Source organism: Cetorhinus maximus, chromosome 12, assembly GCF_964194155.1.
Source record: "Cetorhinus maximus chromosome 12, sCetMax3.hap1.1, whole genome shotgun sequence".
Taxonomy (NCBI): domain Eukaryota; kingdom Metazoa; phylum Chordata; class Chondrichthyes; order Lamniformes; family Cetorhinidae; genus Cetorhinus; species Cetorhinus maximus.
The window spans coordinates 121,829,204-121,842,037 of NC_135890.1; the positions used below are offsets into that span (position 1 = coordinate 121,829,204).

Sequence of the window (12,834 nt, forward strand, 5' to 3'; positions counted from 1 at the left end):
AATGAACCTAGTTTCAATGAAAGAACTGTCCAGGACATTTAGATGCCGAAAGTTCAGACCAATATTTACAAAACAAACTGTGATGGCTTTCCTAGCAATGATCCTTGTGAGATAATCAAACATTCTCAGTGCATAAAGAACAAATTAGAAGATAAAATGATCACAACTGCTAAAGGCATCAAGATCATAGCAGTCAATGATATGAAATGTTAACTGTTAAATGCTTTTCAATGGGTAATTTAAAACTTAAATAGTGCTCATTGTGAGCAGTTATATTTTCCAAATAATTCTGCTTGAGTAACTTTTCATTTAATGCATTAGAACCATTTGCGTTCAGACTTTTTTGACTAAGCCAATTGCAAATGAGAGTTCCATTATACGATATCTAAAATTTAAATCTTGGAAGTGCCCATGGTAATGCTCCTGTATGAGCAGGTCAAGTACTTTATTTTTCCTCTATTGGGTACAAGGCAAAAACCTGAAGCAATATACAGGCCTTTAGATGTAGCTTCTTTTCAAAATAAATCTGAGGCCAATTGGCAAGGCTGTGATGGAAACATAAATGTGAATTTAAATTGATAATAGCATAAACAGCGGTAGAGATATCTATCTGTAGTCTTGATTTTTCGTTATGATAAAAAGCTGATTAAATGGAACAGCAGAGTTAGTATTTACGCCTATATTTTAACATTTTTGACGGCTTAATAACACAACAGGTGAAAATTTTATTCTTTCTTCTTTCACAAGTATGAATTAATAAAATTGCTTCTCATATATAAAACTGTTGTGAGGAATGGGAGAAGCATTAAATTCCAACAGATCTGGCATATCCAATAACACTTCTGAAACACCTATCAATTGCCTCTTATTCCCTCATTTATAACAGTTTCCCATTCAATCTTGATCATATTGGAAAATAGACAGTTCAGGCATTCGGGTTTGTAAAATATTGGTAAAGCTCATAAGGAAATGTCTTACATCACCCTTTTGTGATGAAGCTTAACTTTATCAATGAATTTATGTTATTAATATTCTTTGCTGAAATCAGAACTTGGCATACAATTGCATGGCCTTGAAGGAGCCAGGGACAATTGCTGTGCAGTCTCTATTCATGTTACTTCAATTATGTCATCCTTACTTAAAGCGAATCCCTCAGAGGAAAATGCAACACTTAAAGCAACTCCAGTATAATGTACAGGACAGAGGAGGAATACCATTGTAGCTCATCCATTGCAACCACCTCCTAAATGCTCCCAGGGATTTTGTCACCCTGACCCTTCCAAGTTCCATTTCACTGACATACCAACAAGATACGAAAGAAATCAAAATGCGTACTTCAAACTTTATTCTTTTTTGCTCTTTTTAAAATGGACTTTTGCTGAACCAAAAAGGTGGCTGCTACAGGTCATATAACTCAAGATTGGTCATCTGTTCTGGAAATCTCTAACAGCAGTTACAAGACAAAAAAAGAATTCCCACTCTCATCCTTGTGGAATCTCACACCCCATTGTAGGAACACATTATAATCATGAAATCAGGACCTCACAGGCACAGAAACTCATTGATCCTGCAGGGACGCTAACAGCCCCACTTCACACCTGGGACATTCAAGCTCCATTTCAAAAAGGAACCACTGAAGGGAAGTGAACGTCATTTGCATCTTTATAAGCTTACCCCTCTAGCAGAGTCACAGGGTCCATCAAGACAATGGCTACCCAAAACAGGGTCATCAATATGGATGGTGACTCTTTCAGAGGCTAAGGACTGGGACATTATAAGCCATAAAACAAAAGCCGGATCCAGACACCAGATAAGCATCCCTTTTGAAATCATTGTGGAGAAAGGGAGTCACATGGCTCGAGTGACCATTCTGAAATCTCTATATTCAGTTTAGAACTGAGAAACAGACAAGTCTGCTGATTTACCTCCAACCTGAAAACAACAACAGCAGGGGCTCCCGGGTGACCAAACAACCAGCAACAAATCTCAGCTCCTCGAAGCCTGTTCACCTGGAAGCCACTGGCCACTGCTTGCCAAACATAACAAGTCTCTGAATATCAATCTCATCTTGCTGTACCATCCTCCACTTTAAAGGAATTTTGTGCTGCTGTCCTCAGCCAGGGAACCACGAATTGGAACCTCTCTCCAAAGAAATCCCCCTCTGGATTTTGACTTTCTGGACTCTGGAAAATCACGTGAACTAATATTCATTTCTGTGGTTCTTTTGTTATCCATAGTTGTAAAACTCCCTCCTTTTCTACCCCCCCACCCCGCCCCGGTACTGTATATGCATGAATGAGGTTGCGAACACCCCGCCTCCCCCAGGTTCGAACATGTGAATAAACTAACCTTGAGTTAATCATATAGTTTGTTGCGAGTTACTTATAAAATTGGATCACACAAACGGAGGGTTTGGGGAAACACGCCATAGCCTAGTTTTAAAACAATTCAAAATACTTCTGCTTGCAGATGGTGAGAGGATAAAGCAGCTCAGTTTGTCTCTCTCTCTCTCTCCTGTCCGTAACACCATTAAGAACTTCCTGACATCAGTCCTAGAAATGTAGTTTATTTTCATGCAGTGTTCAGACTTATTTTTCCTGTCCAACATACATCTTTTACAGTTTATAAGCAACAAAGATTTGCTGGTCTTTCCTCAAACCTTAGTCCTCCAATGCTAGAGATCAGTCTCAGGGCTTCTCTCAAATGCTTTTGGGGTCTAAAATTGTCTCTTCTGCCTAGGTGAACAGAAATGGGCATAGTACTCAAGGCGTCAGCGGACCAGATCACTCTATAATTTGACCATGGTTACCCCTGTCTTTGATTACACAGTTCAATGATCTATTCACTGATTGCGGATTTACAGAGTCATTAGAGTCAGTCATCACGGCACTGAAGGAGGCCATTCACACTCTCGAGTTCATACTTATTCAACTTAGATATTTAAACACCAATAATGAATGATAGATTCATGCAGCCCATTTCTGCGTTCGTGCAGAAACCCCATTACTATAATTGAGACATAAGGAACACTGGTAAGGTATTTGCTGCTCATCCTTAGTTGCCCCGAGGGCATCAGGAATCAATTGCAGAAATGGGGTCACATACAAGCCAAACCAGGGAGGGATGTAGCTTCCCTTCCTTGAAGGGCATTAATGCACCTGTTGGGTTTTAATGCGAATCCAGCAGATTTTGAGGTAACTTTATTCCTAGTGTCTGCACGTGCAATACTGCATCTATTGAATTTAATTACACATGTTGCTATGGTGGGATTTGAACTGAACCTCAGGAGCTGCTAGCGCAGTACCATAACCGCTAGAGTACCATACTTACCAGACATGTTATCCAAAACGTATTATAGTTTACAAGCTGCTGGGTCAGATTTATCTTCCCTCTCTAGCTAGACATCATCTATTGATATGACAGGTGGCATTCAGTTTCTGAATCCAAATTGTTCATGTAAATGACAGTAATTTCAACAGCACCCCCGCTAATATATCATGCACACACACCTGTCCTCTAATAGTTCCCATTGTTTTCGATCCTTTAGCCAATTTCCTACTAATTCCCAAGTTTTACCTTGAGTTCCCCAAGCAAAGAGCAGCCTTTTATGCAAAACTTTACATACTGCAACCTAGATGTGAACATTTCAAATAGTTAAAAGGCAAGTTTAATCAAAACAGAACCAACTTGTCTTTATCTCCTCATGATAAGCTAAACACAGCTTTGGAAAGGATCAGGGGAAGCTCTCCCTATCTGATAAGTAATGCAATTAAAAGTACTCACAAATACTGCTTTAATGAACTGCATTGCAACAACCAGCACGATAGAACTAGTGTCCGTGACAGCAAATGTTTCCATTAAATTATGAAACATAAGTTAAATTTATTACACAAATTGAAAGTGTAAACTGTCATGAAGCTATTAATGTATATTATATTATTGGAAAATGATTTTCTTTTAAAACAGAGGTTTATTCTGTGGGAGTGTCTTAATTGGATTAAAGCCAGTTAGCCTGGGTGCTTTGATGAGCACTAGTTTTGAGATGTAAACAGAGAGGTAGAGTGCGTTTGCATTTTTTGAATACAGCATTCAAGAAGTGGGGTGAAAACTACCACCTAGCTAGCAGATACCAGGCAGTATGTTTATGTTACTAATAAAATTAGTACTATGAAAGCGATTTTATTGTTAAAAGGTGGAATTCAAAGAGGCTGGTGATATGTTGAGAATTTACATTCTGTGAGTGGTGCTAGGTATAACTTCAGCAGTTTTGTGTTTGGAGAGCAGAGGCAACGTAAGCAGCCGTAAGCCCCCAACTGTCTCCACAGGAACCAAAGTGAAAAGAACCTTATTTTGAATTTGTACGGTGAAAATGCTTTGCCTGGTGTCTGGTTAAGTCAACGGGTTGCTGTTGCCTTAATGGCGATTATTTTGGGAATTTGTTAAAAGTTATGATCATAGTAATTTGTAGCCACGTGTATATATTTAGCTTGTATAAATTAATAAAATGTTTCATTTAGCTTAATATAAAACCTTGAGAACTGGTGGTCTGATTCCTGAATTTAGAGTCGCATTGCAAATATTTAAAATTATGCATCTTTTGCAATCTCTCCTTTGCCTCCACCTATCACTGGCCTTCTATCCAACTTAACCTGTTCCGGCCCCCACCCCCTTAAACAGTATATATTCCACCACATTTCTACTGCCTTTTAGCTCTGAAGAAGTCATACGGACTCGAAACGTTAACTCTGTCTTTCTCTCCACAGATGCTGTCAGGCCAGTTGAGTTTTCCCAACAATTTTTGCTTTTGTGTGTTACTTAAAATTATAGGTTATGTCAGTTGTTTAAAGTTTACCTCTGGGACTTTTTTAATAACTCAGCTTTACCAACTGCTCAGTCATAACATAAACCAAGTAAACAATGGGATTATGGCTTAGCAAACAATAGTTTAAATAGAAACGCGTGCAGGTTTCCAATGATCCCTGTCAACAATAAAGGTCTCAACACCACAGAATCCACACTAGTTAAGAACTGAATATTCCCTAGAGGTTTTGTGATGTGGTAAACATACCGTGATCTCTTTCTGCTGCTTATGCCTGAACTGTTACCAACACGGTAGGCACTGGGAACATTTCTGTCTCTCTCTCTCTCATCCCGCCGTCTTTCTGAAGACGGAACTCTTCTTCCATGAGGCGATCTTGATCTACAGCAAAGAAAAAAAATGGTTTAATAAGACCAGAGGTGCTTGGTTAATTGTGCCCTTCGCTATCTCTTCTTTGACTTAGCATTTCCTTCCCCTTGTGCGCTGTGATATGTTGAAGGTGCTGTACAAATGCAAGTTGTTGTATTATAAATTTCTGAAAGTATATTAAATCAAATAAACCACATTACTGGAATGCAAAATAAGATCTCATTGTGATTCATATATTAATAATGAATTACCTGATCCAACAAACATCCTATATAAGGAGAGTTCCATACTGTAGTGCAAACTGCTACTTGCTTAAGGTATCACAGGAATTGATAACACTAAATTATCTGTTTCAGGTCATCGCTTACAACAGCTTTGAAATATGCAAAGGGATAGCAGAAGTAAGTCAGCCAGGGAATTTGGTTAACAATTACAAATGTTGAATGAATACTTCACGTCCGTCTTCACCCAAGAGAATGAGGATGAAGGTATCGAACTCGGGGAGAGAGACTGCGAGGTTCTTAAGCAAATTGATATAGGGAGTGACAAGGTATTGGAGCTGTTGGCAGACTTAAAAGTGGACAAATCTCCAGGTCCGGATGATTTGTGTCCCAGACTGCTGAGAGAGGCAAGGTAGGAGATCGTAGGGGCTCTGACCTGAATTTTTAATTCCTCTCTGGCCATGGGGGAGGTGCCAGAGGACTGGAGAACAGCTAATGTGGTTCCGCTATTTAAGAAGGAAGGGTTGTAGGGATAAGCCAGGGAACTACAGGCCAGTGAGTCTCACGTCAGTGGTAGGGAAACTATTGGAGAAAGTTCTGAAGGAGAGTATCTATCTCCACTTGGAGAGGCAAGGTTTGATCAGGGATAGTCAACATGGCTTTGTCAGAGGGAGGTCATGCCTAACAAATTTGATTGAATTTTTTGAGGTGGTGACCAGGTGTGTAGATGAGGATGATGTAGTTTATATGGATTTCAGCAAAGCCTTTGACAAGGTCCCACATGGGAGAGAAGGCAAATGCACATGGGATACAGGGTAATTTGATAAGGTGGATTCAAAATTGGCTTAGTTGTAGGAGATGAAGGATTAATTGAAGGATGCTTTAGTGACTGGAAGCCAGTGTCCAGTGGCGTAACACAGGGATCTGTGCTGGGACTCCTATTTTGGCATTTATATAAACGACATAGATGACTATGTGGGGGGTAGGATTAGTAAGTTTGCGGATGACACAAAGATTGGCCGGGTGGTTAACAGTGAGGTTGAGTGTCTTGGGCCACAGGAAGATATAGACGAGATGGTCAAATGGGCAGGTAAGTGGCAGATGGAATTTAACCCTGAAAAGTGAGAGGTAATACACTTTGGAAGGAGTAATTTGACAAGGAAGTATTCAATGAACGGCATAGCACTAGGAAGTTCTGAGGAACAAAGGGACCTTGGCATGTGTGTCCATAGATCTCTGAAGGCAGAGCGGCACATTAGTGGGGTGGTGCAAAAGGCATAAGGGAGACTTGCCTTTATCAATCGAGGCATAGATTACAAAAGTAGGGAGGTCATGTTGGAGTTGTATGGAACCTTGGTGAGGGCACAGCTGGAGCACTGTGTGCAGTTCTGGTCGCCACATTATAGGAAGGATGTGATTGCACTGGAGGGGGTGCAGGGGAGATTCTCCAGGATGTTGCCTGGGATGAAACATTTAAGTTATGAAGAGAGGTTGGATAGACTTGGGTTGTTTTCGTTGGAGCAGAGAAGACTGAGGGGTGACCTGATCGAGGTGTACAAGATTATGAGGGGCATGGACAGGGAGCAGCTGTTCCCCTTAGTTGAAGGGTCAGTCACAAGGGGGCAGAAGTTCAAGGTGAGGGGCAGGAGGTTTAGGGGGGGATGTAAGGAAAAACTTTTTTACCCAGAGGGTGGTGACGGTCTGGAACGCGCTGCCTGGGAGGGTGGTGGAGGCGGGTTGCCTCACATCCTTTAAAAAGTACCTGGATGAGCACTTGGCACGTCATAACATTCAAGGCTATGGGCCAAGTGCTGGTAAATGGGATTAGGTAGGTAGGTCAGGTGTTTCTCACATGTCGGTGCAGACTCGATGGGCCAAAGGGCCTCTTCTGCACTGTGATTCTGTGAAATATTTCATGCTTAATGTTACATGAAAATCTTATGGTGTCCAGTTTAAATAGGAGAAACTGTCGCTGCAAGGCACAAGAAGCGAGAGTAGATAGCTCAGGGGTGATATCAGAAAGTACTCTTTCACATGAAGAATAGTTAGTGAAAATCTAGAGCTCTTCTCTTCCAAGAAACAGCAAAGGTGAGGTTCAATTGAAAATTTCAAGATCGTTTTTGCTACGCAAGAGCACAAAGGCATATGGAACCAAGGCAGTTGAATGGAGTTAAGCTACAGATCAACCCTGATATAACTGAATGCCACAAGACCCTCAGGGGGATGAATGGCCAAATGTTCCTTGGTTTCTACATCATGGCTGATCTGCAAAACTTCTAACGTATTATTGTTGCAACACAAATAAAATATTTTTAAAATCTGCACAACTCATCCTTGCTTGTTCTTATCTTTTTAGCAGCTGTGACTTTGTGGTAGTGTGATGCAATTTTCTTTCTGCAGGCATCAAAAAACATTTTTAATTGGTAGAGTAGCTGGAAAAGTAATTAACAAAAAGACAACAGAAGAAAATAATCGTAATGTTGACTGATATTAGTGCAACGCCCATGGTGTTCCCCAGAGGAAGCCAAGAGAATGGAAATTTCTCTCAAGAGTGCATTAGTGATGCTGTAGGTATGGGGATCTACAGCTTCTTAAATCTATGAAGCTCCATCTGGTGGTAGAAGAATGAAGCTGTAGGCATGGCTTTGTGACATGTGCTTCCATACCTTTTGTACATAGATTTCAGGTGGTGGTACTTCCTCAGAGAATAAAGGACAGGCTCCCAGCTCATGATGAACCCTGATTTGCTGGATTCCTTCAAGTAAGAGCTGGACACGTTTCTGCCTGGGATAGGCATCACCTTTCAGAAGAGGGTCGGTACTATATAGAATTATCAAGGGCAGAGTGATCTCCTGAACTAGGTTCAATCATGCAGATGCGCCAGGGAGGAATTTCACAAATCTTTCTGCCTAATTTGGTTTGGGTTTCACCTCTACCAGAAGATCAGGTGGATTTGGGTGGGGTGGAGTGTGTAGGTATTGTGAAGCACAAGGCTTTGCAATTGTGCACAACAGACTGGATTGTAGCAGAGGATCTTTACCTGTCCATCGCTGTTCGTATAATGACAAAACAGAACGGCAATCCCCAAATAAGGACCGTTTCTGACGTAGCAACTTTGCTGTACTACAGATACATTTGAGCTTCTAAGGTAGAAGATTCAATAACATTAACACACCTTGAATGTCTGACACTTCTATAGGCACTAGGCAGAGAGTGTTTCGCTTTTGACCGCGACCTTGACCTCGATCTCGATTTTGATTTTGATCTTGACCTCAATCGGTATCTGGGACGTGACCGAGATCTAGAACGAGACTTCTTCCTGTGCTTCTTCTCTTTCTTCTTTTCTTTATCTTTTGAAGATCTTGCACTTTTTGTCAAAATCTGTTGAGATGTATTGGCTTCTGTCGCGGAGGCAATTTTCTGAGAAATTTCACTGGCAACCTACAGACCAGAAAGAGCTGAATTTTAGAATGCCTTCCAAAACTTGGCTGTCCTGTTTTTGTTTCTCCTTTGTACCTAAGCAAACTGTAGCAATCAAATGCATGGCTTCCTATCGAAACTTTTACAGCTTCCCTATGAAATAATATATTTAATCAACCAACTTTTGTAATCAGATAAAGTCTCTATTTAAGAGACTTAGTTCGTATCATTAACTAGCTATTAACTAACACTCAATGTGTTATTCTTGTGTGCTGTCAAAAGCTAACTAGAAGCAGTCTTGAAACTTTTAATTTTGCTGGCATTTGCTTAAAAAACGCTAAGTGAAGTGATCAATTATAAATATGTAAAACTGACTAACTAGATATTATAAAGTTGCCATTACAACCAGATGCCTGTTGCATTGACAGCTTTAATAAGTAGGATTACCAGTGCAACAGAACAACTTTTTAAGGTTACCTCTATAGGATAAGGTTGGAATACAAGGCAAAGGTTAATAATCCTGCAAACCTGCTCGAAGCACTAAACCTTGCTAAATAGGAGCATGAGGGCTAATGTTTTAGGCTGAGTCCTGACCAGCATTTCTGCCCGGCAGGGCACGATGCTAAGAATGCAGCAAATGCTATTACAGGAATTACAACATGAAAACAGGTCCTTCAGCCCTACCGGATCATGTTGCTGTTTATCCTTTACAGGAGCAGCAGTGCTAATCCCATGGGTGGGATTTTCCATTTGGGGTCAGGGTCAAATGTGGGTCACAAAATTGCACTGCACCAGGAATAGTCATCTGACAGGACTTTTGTAGAATTGGCCAATTAATGGTCAGAAGGTATGCCCACTGTCCAATTATGGATGACGGGCAGGCTCCCAATTAGAGGCCCTCCAGCAGTGCAAGAACTGCAGCCTGCCATTGCAGGTAAGGGAGAGAGAGGACATCTCAAGGAGACATCCTCATATATTAAAGTAAAAGTGGCCACAATTGCCAAACCGTCTCTGATGCAGGTTGTGACCATTTTGCATCATTAGCAGTGTGGGGGGAGGTGGTTTTAAAAACAGTCGGAGCACTAGTCCTTCAGACAACTGCAGGGAGGCCGCCACCTTTCTCTGACACATTTTGGCACTGCAGGGGGCCTGCCTTCCAGTCAGAATGGGAGGGACCTTAATAGGCTCTCCACCACTTGTGGGCCCAACCTCCTGAAAAATGGCTGGGCGTCTGGACCATGCCAGGGAATCAGCATGCCAGCCAGTGGTGCGAAATTCTAGATCCACCTGCCTCCATTCCCACCCCCCATCTCACCATGTGTTTGATCTGTCCTCTGATGTCCTAGCCAATATTTAGCCTTCAATCACTAAGTGAGATTATCTGATCACTGTCACACTGGTGTTGGTGTGATGCTGCTGTGCACAAATTGGCTGCCATGTTACTTTACATTACACAGTAACTGCACTTCAAAAGTACTTCATTGTCTGTAAAGCATTTTGGTACATCAAGATCATTAAAGGCACTGTATAAATGCAAGTCTTTCTTTCTTTCTTCCACAAACTGGAGGTGAGGAGTTTCAGTAGTACTGTCTCCTAACAATTTCTTCCAGTAGCTATAATTTTTCATTTTTGAACCTCATTAGTTAAAAAATAAACACATTCACTTTCAGACTTGGTAGACTGCATTACACAGAGCATCTTGTGATGTGCCAGCTATTGCTTCCCTGCAGGTGATAACTACTAATGTAATAGTGGTGTTATTTCAAAGTCAAATACTTCTCAGTACAGATTGGAAGTTAGTATTGCTATTCAAGAAAAGGAGAGACAAACAGGGAGCTACAGGCCAGGTCCCCCGACATCAGTCATCGGGAAAATGCTGGAATATAATATTAAGGAAGCCTAACAATACAAATAGAAGATCATAGCATCATCAGACAGTCAACATGGCTTTATGAAAAGAGAACTCATGTTTGAAAAATTAATTTTTTAAGAGCTTTTTAAGGAAGCAACTAGTAGGTAAAAGGGAAGTCAGTAGATGTAGTATACTTGGATTGTCAAAAGACATTTGATAAGGTGCCACACAAAAGGTTAATGTGCAAGATAAGGACTCATGGAGCTGGAGGATTGACTACTGAACAGAAAAAGGTGGAGAGATAAACTGGTGTCCCTGTGCCTCAAAAAGAAAACAGGCTAATCTTAGAGTAATTTACAGGTTACATGATTAAACACAACTCTTTGTGATGCCAAGTACTGTACCCCAAATACAAGTGGATGTATTAAAGAATAAAATGCATCAAATTAGATTGCAAATGAATTCTTTTTCTTCAGGTAGTAGTACAAAATAAACAAGCTGAGCAGAAAAGGTTAAACCAGAACATTATTTTAATTTGAACTACAAGTTCCAGATTCAGCACCTTATGCAAAGAATGAGTAATACCTGAATTGATCTTCTGGGTAGGGTAGTAGAGGCATAATCTCTGGAATCATTCAGGAGACAGTTAGATGTTGCATTAGAAGGACGGCAGGTTTCTATGGAAGGATGAACTAGATGGGCTGAACGGCATCCCACATCTGGAGTTATCTTTTTGATGAGTCTTTGATGAAATTTAGCGGAAAACACTTCAGTGTTGTCAATCTGAACAATTATAGAGAGTTTTGGACTTTGGTGCAAAGCATTTGTTAAGTTTCTTGTGAATGAATAGGAATTCTATCAATAAAATAATGTTATGATGACAATCAAAAATGAAAGCATTAACTAACTGAATATTTATCAATAAAACAGGATTACTGCATTCTTAAATACCATGTTACATATGAGGAGGGTAATTTTCAAAGTACATTCAAACAAAAATATAGATGATTCATTGCTTAAAACAGAAGAGCAACTTTTGGTATATGCCAGCTTTCTGGCAATGTCTCAAACTGGCATTAACAAACTTTATCGTTTCACACATATTTTTCTTTGTCAGTACATTTTTTTTTAAGAGAGCCTAGAATGAGATAAGTTGCAGAGTACATCATATTCCCCTGTATCCCACCCAATTCTTGACCCGTAAAATGCAAGTATCTTACAGCATTACTATGCAGTCAATTAAAAATGCTGTGTTAAAATATTGAAACACATCCCTTTAATTCGATCACTTACTGTGCGGAATGTAAGGATATAGCACTTGTGGGCTGAACACCATCTCACCATTAACTATTAGCATGTGCTGCATTTCTAAGATGATGATAGTCAGTCTACACTAAAAGAATCAGATGTTGAAAATCTGAAATATGATGATAAATACATAGCAGGTCCACCTAAATGGATAAAAAGCCAGCTTAATATTTTGGAATTGGAGGATAAGCAAGCCTGTTTAATTGGCGGAAAGCTAGTTAAAAAAAAAACCCAGCAAAACAACACAGGGAAAAGAGCAAGGCAGAAAATCCGAGAGATCAGAACACCGGCTGTCAGACAGCTGAGATGGTTTAATAACCACACAGATGATTTTTTGAAAAGCTCAAAGAGGTAAAAACTGGTGAATGATGTGCTGTGATCTCTGAGGTGCACTCTCTGCTTTTTCTAAAATAATGAAGGCCTGTCTTTCAGAGTCTACACTGAATTCATTATTAAAGTCTACAGAAAAATGCAATGTGCTAAGTGCCAATGAAAGATCATATTGCACCATAAACAGGAGACAACAGAACTGCACCCCAGTCTGATCAACACTGAAAGAGATGCAGTTAACATTAAGTGTAAACTTTCCTTCTCCAGCTAAAGGAGTCTCTTATAGAAGTGAGAATAAAAATCAGATGCGGAACATAGAGAGGAGAACTCAAATATATTACTCTTGTCAAAGAAGCAGCTGTCAGCTTTTGCAGATTAACAACACAATTTATATGGCATAAAAGTCTTGCTTAAGACCACAAGTTTTTGGTAACTTATCAACCTCGCTCACTTTGGCCCATCATCAGTATTCCTCCTGTCTCAAAAGCACCTTTGGATATTTTTCTACGTTAAGG

The 12,834-nt window shown here is 40.2% G+C and overlaps 1 protein-coding gene across 7 annotated transcripts in view; it reads right to left on the reverse strand.

The window, feature by feature from the left end:
- The window catches only part of sfswap (splicing factor SWAP), a 108,167-nt gene that overhangs the window by 24,273 nt on the left and 71,060 nt on the right, over window positions 1-12,834 (reverse strand). For 6 of the 7 annotated variants that reach the window (XM_078554551.1, XM_078554550.1, XM_078554555.1 and 3 more), the window contains 3 exons: window positions 11,267-11,464; window positions 8,585-8,850; window positions 5,069-5,200 (listed from right to left, as the gene is read on the reverse strand). In XM_078554551.1, coding sequence (XP_078410677.1) covers window positions 5,069-5,200; window positions 8,585-8,850; window positions 11,267-11,464 — 596 coding nt within the window. The remainder of the gene's footprint in view (window positions 1-5,068; window positions 5,201-8,584; window positions 8,851-11,266; window positions 11,465-12,834) is intronic. The other variant, XM_078554553.1, reaches the window with a different exon arrangement.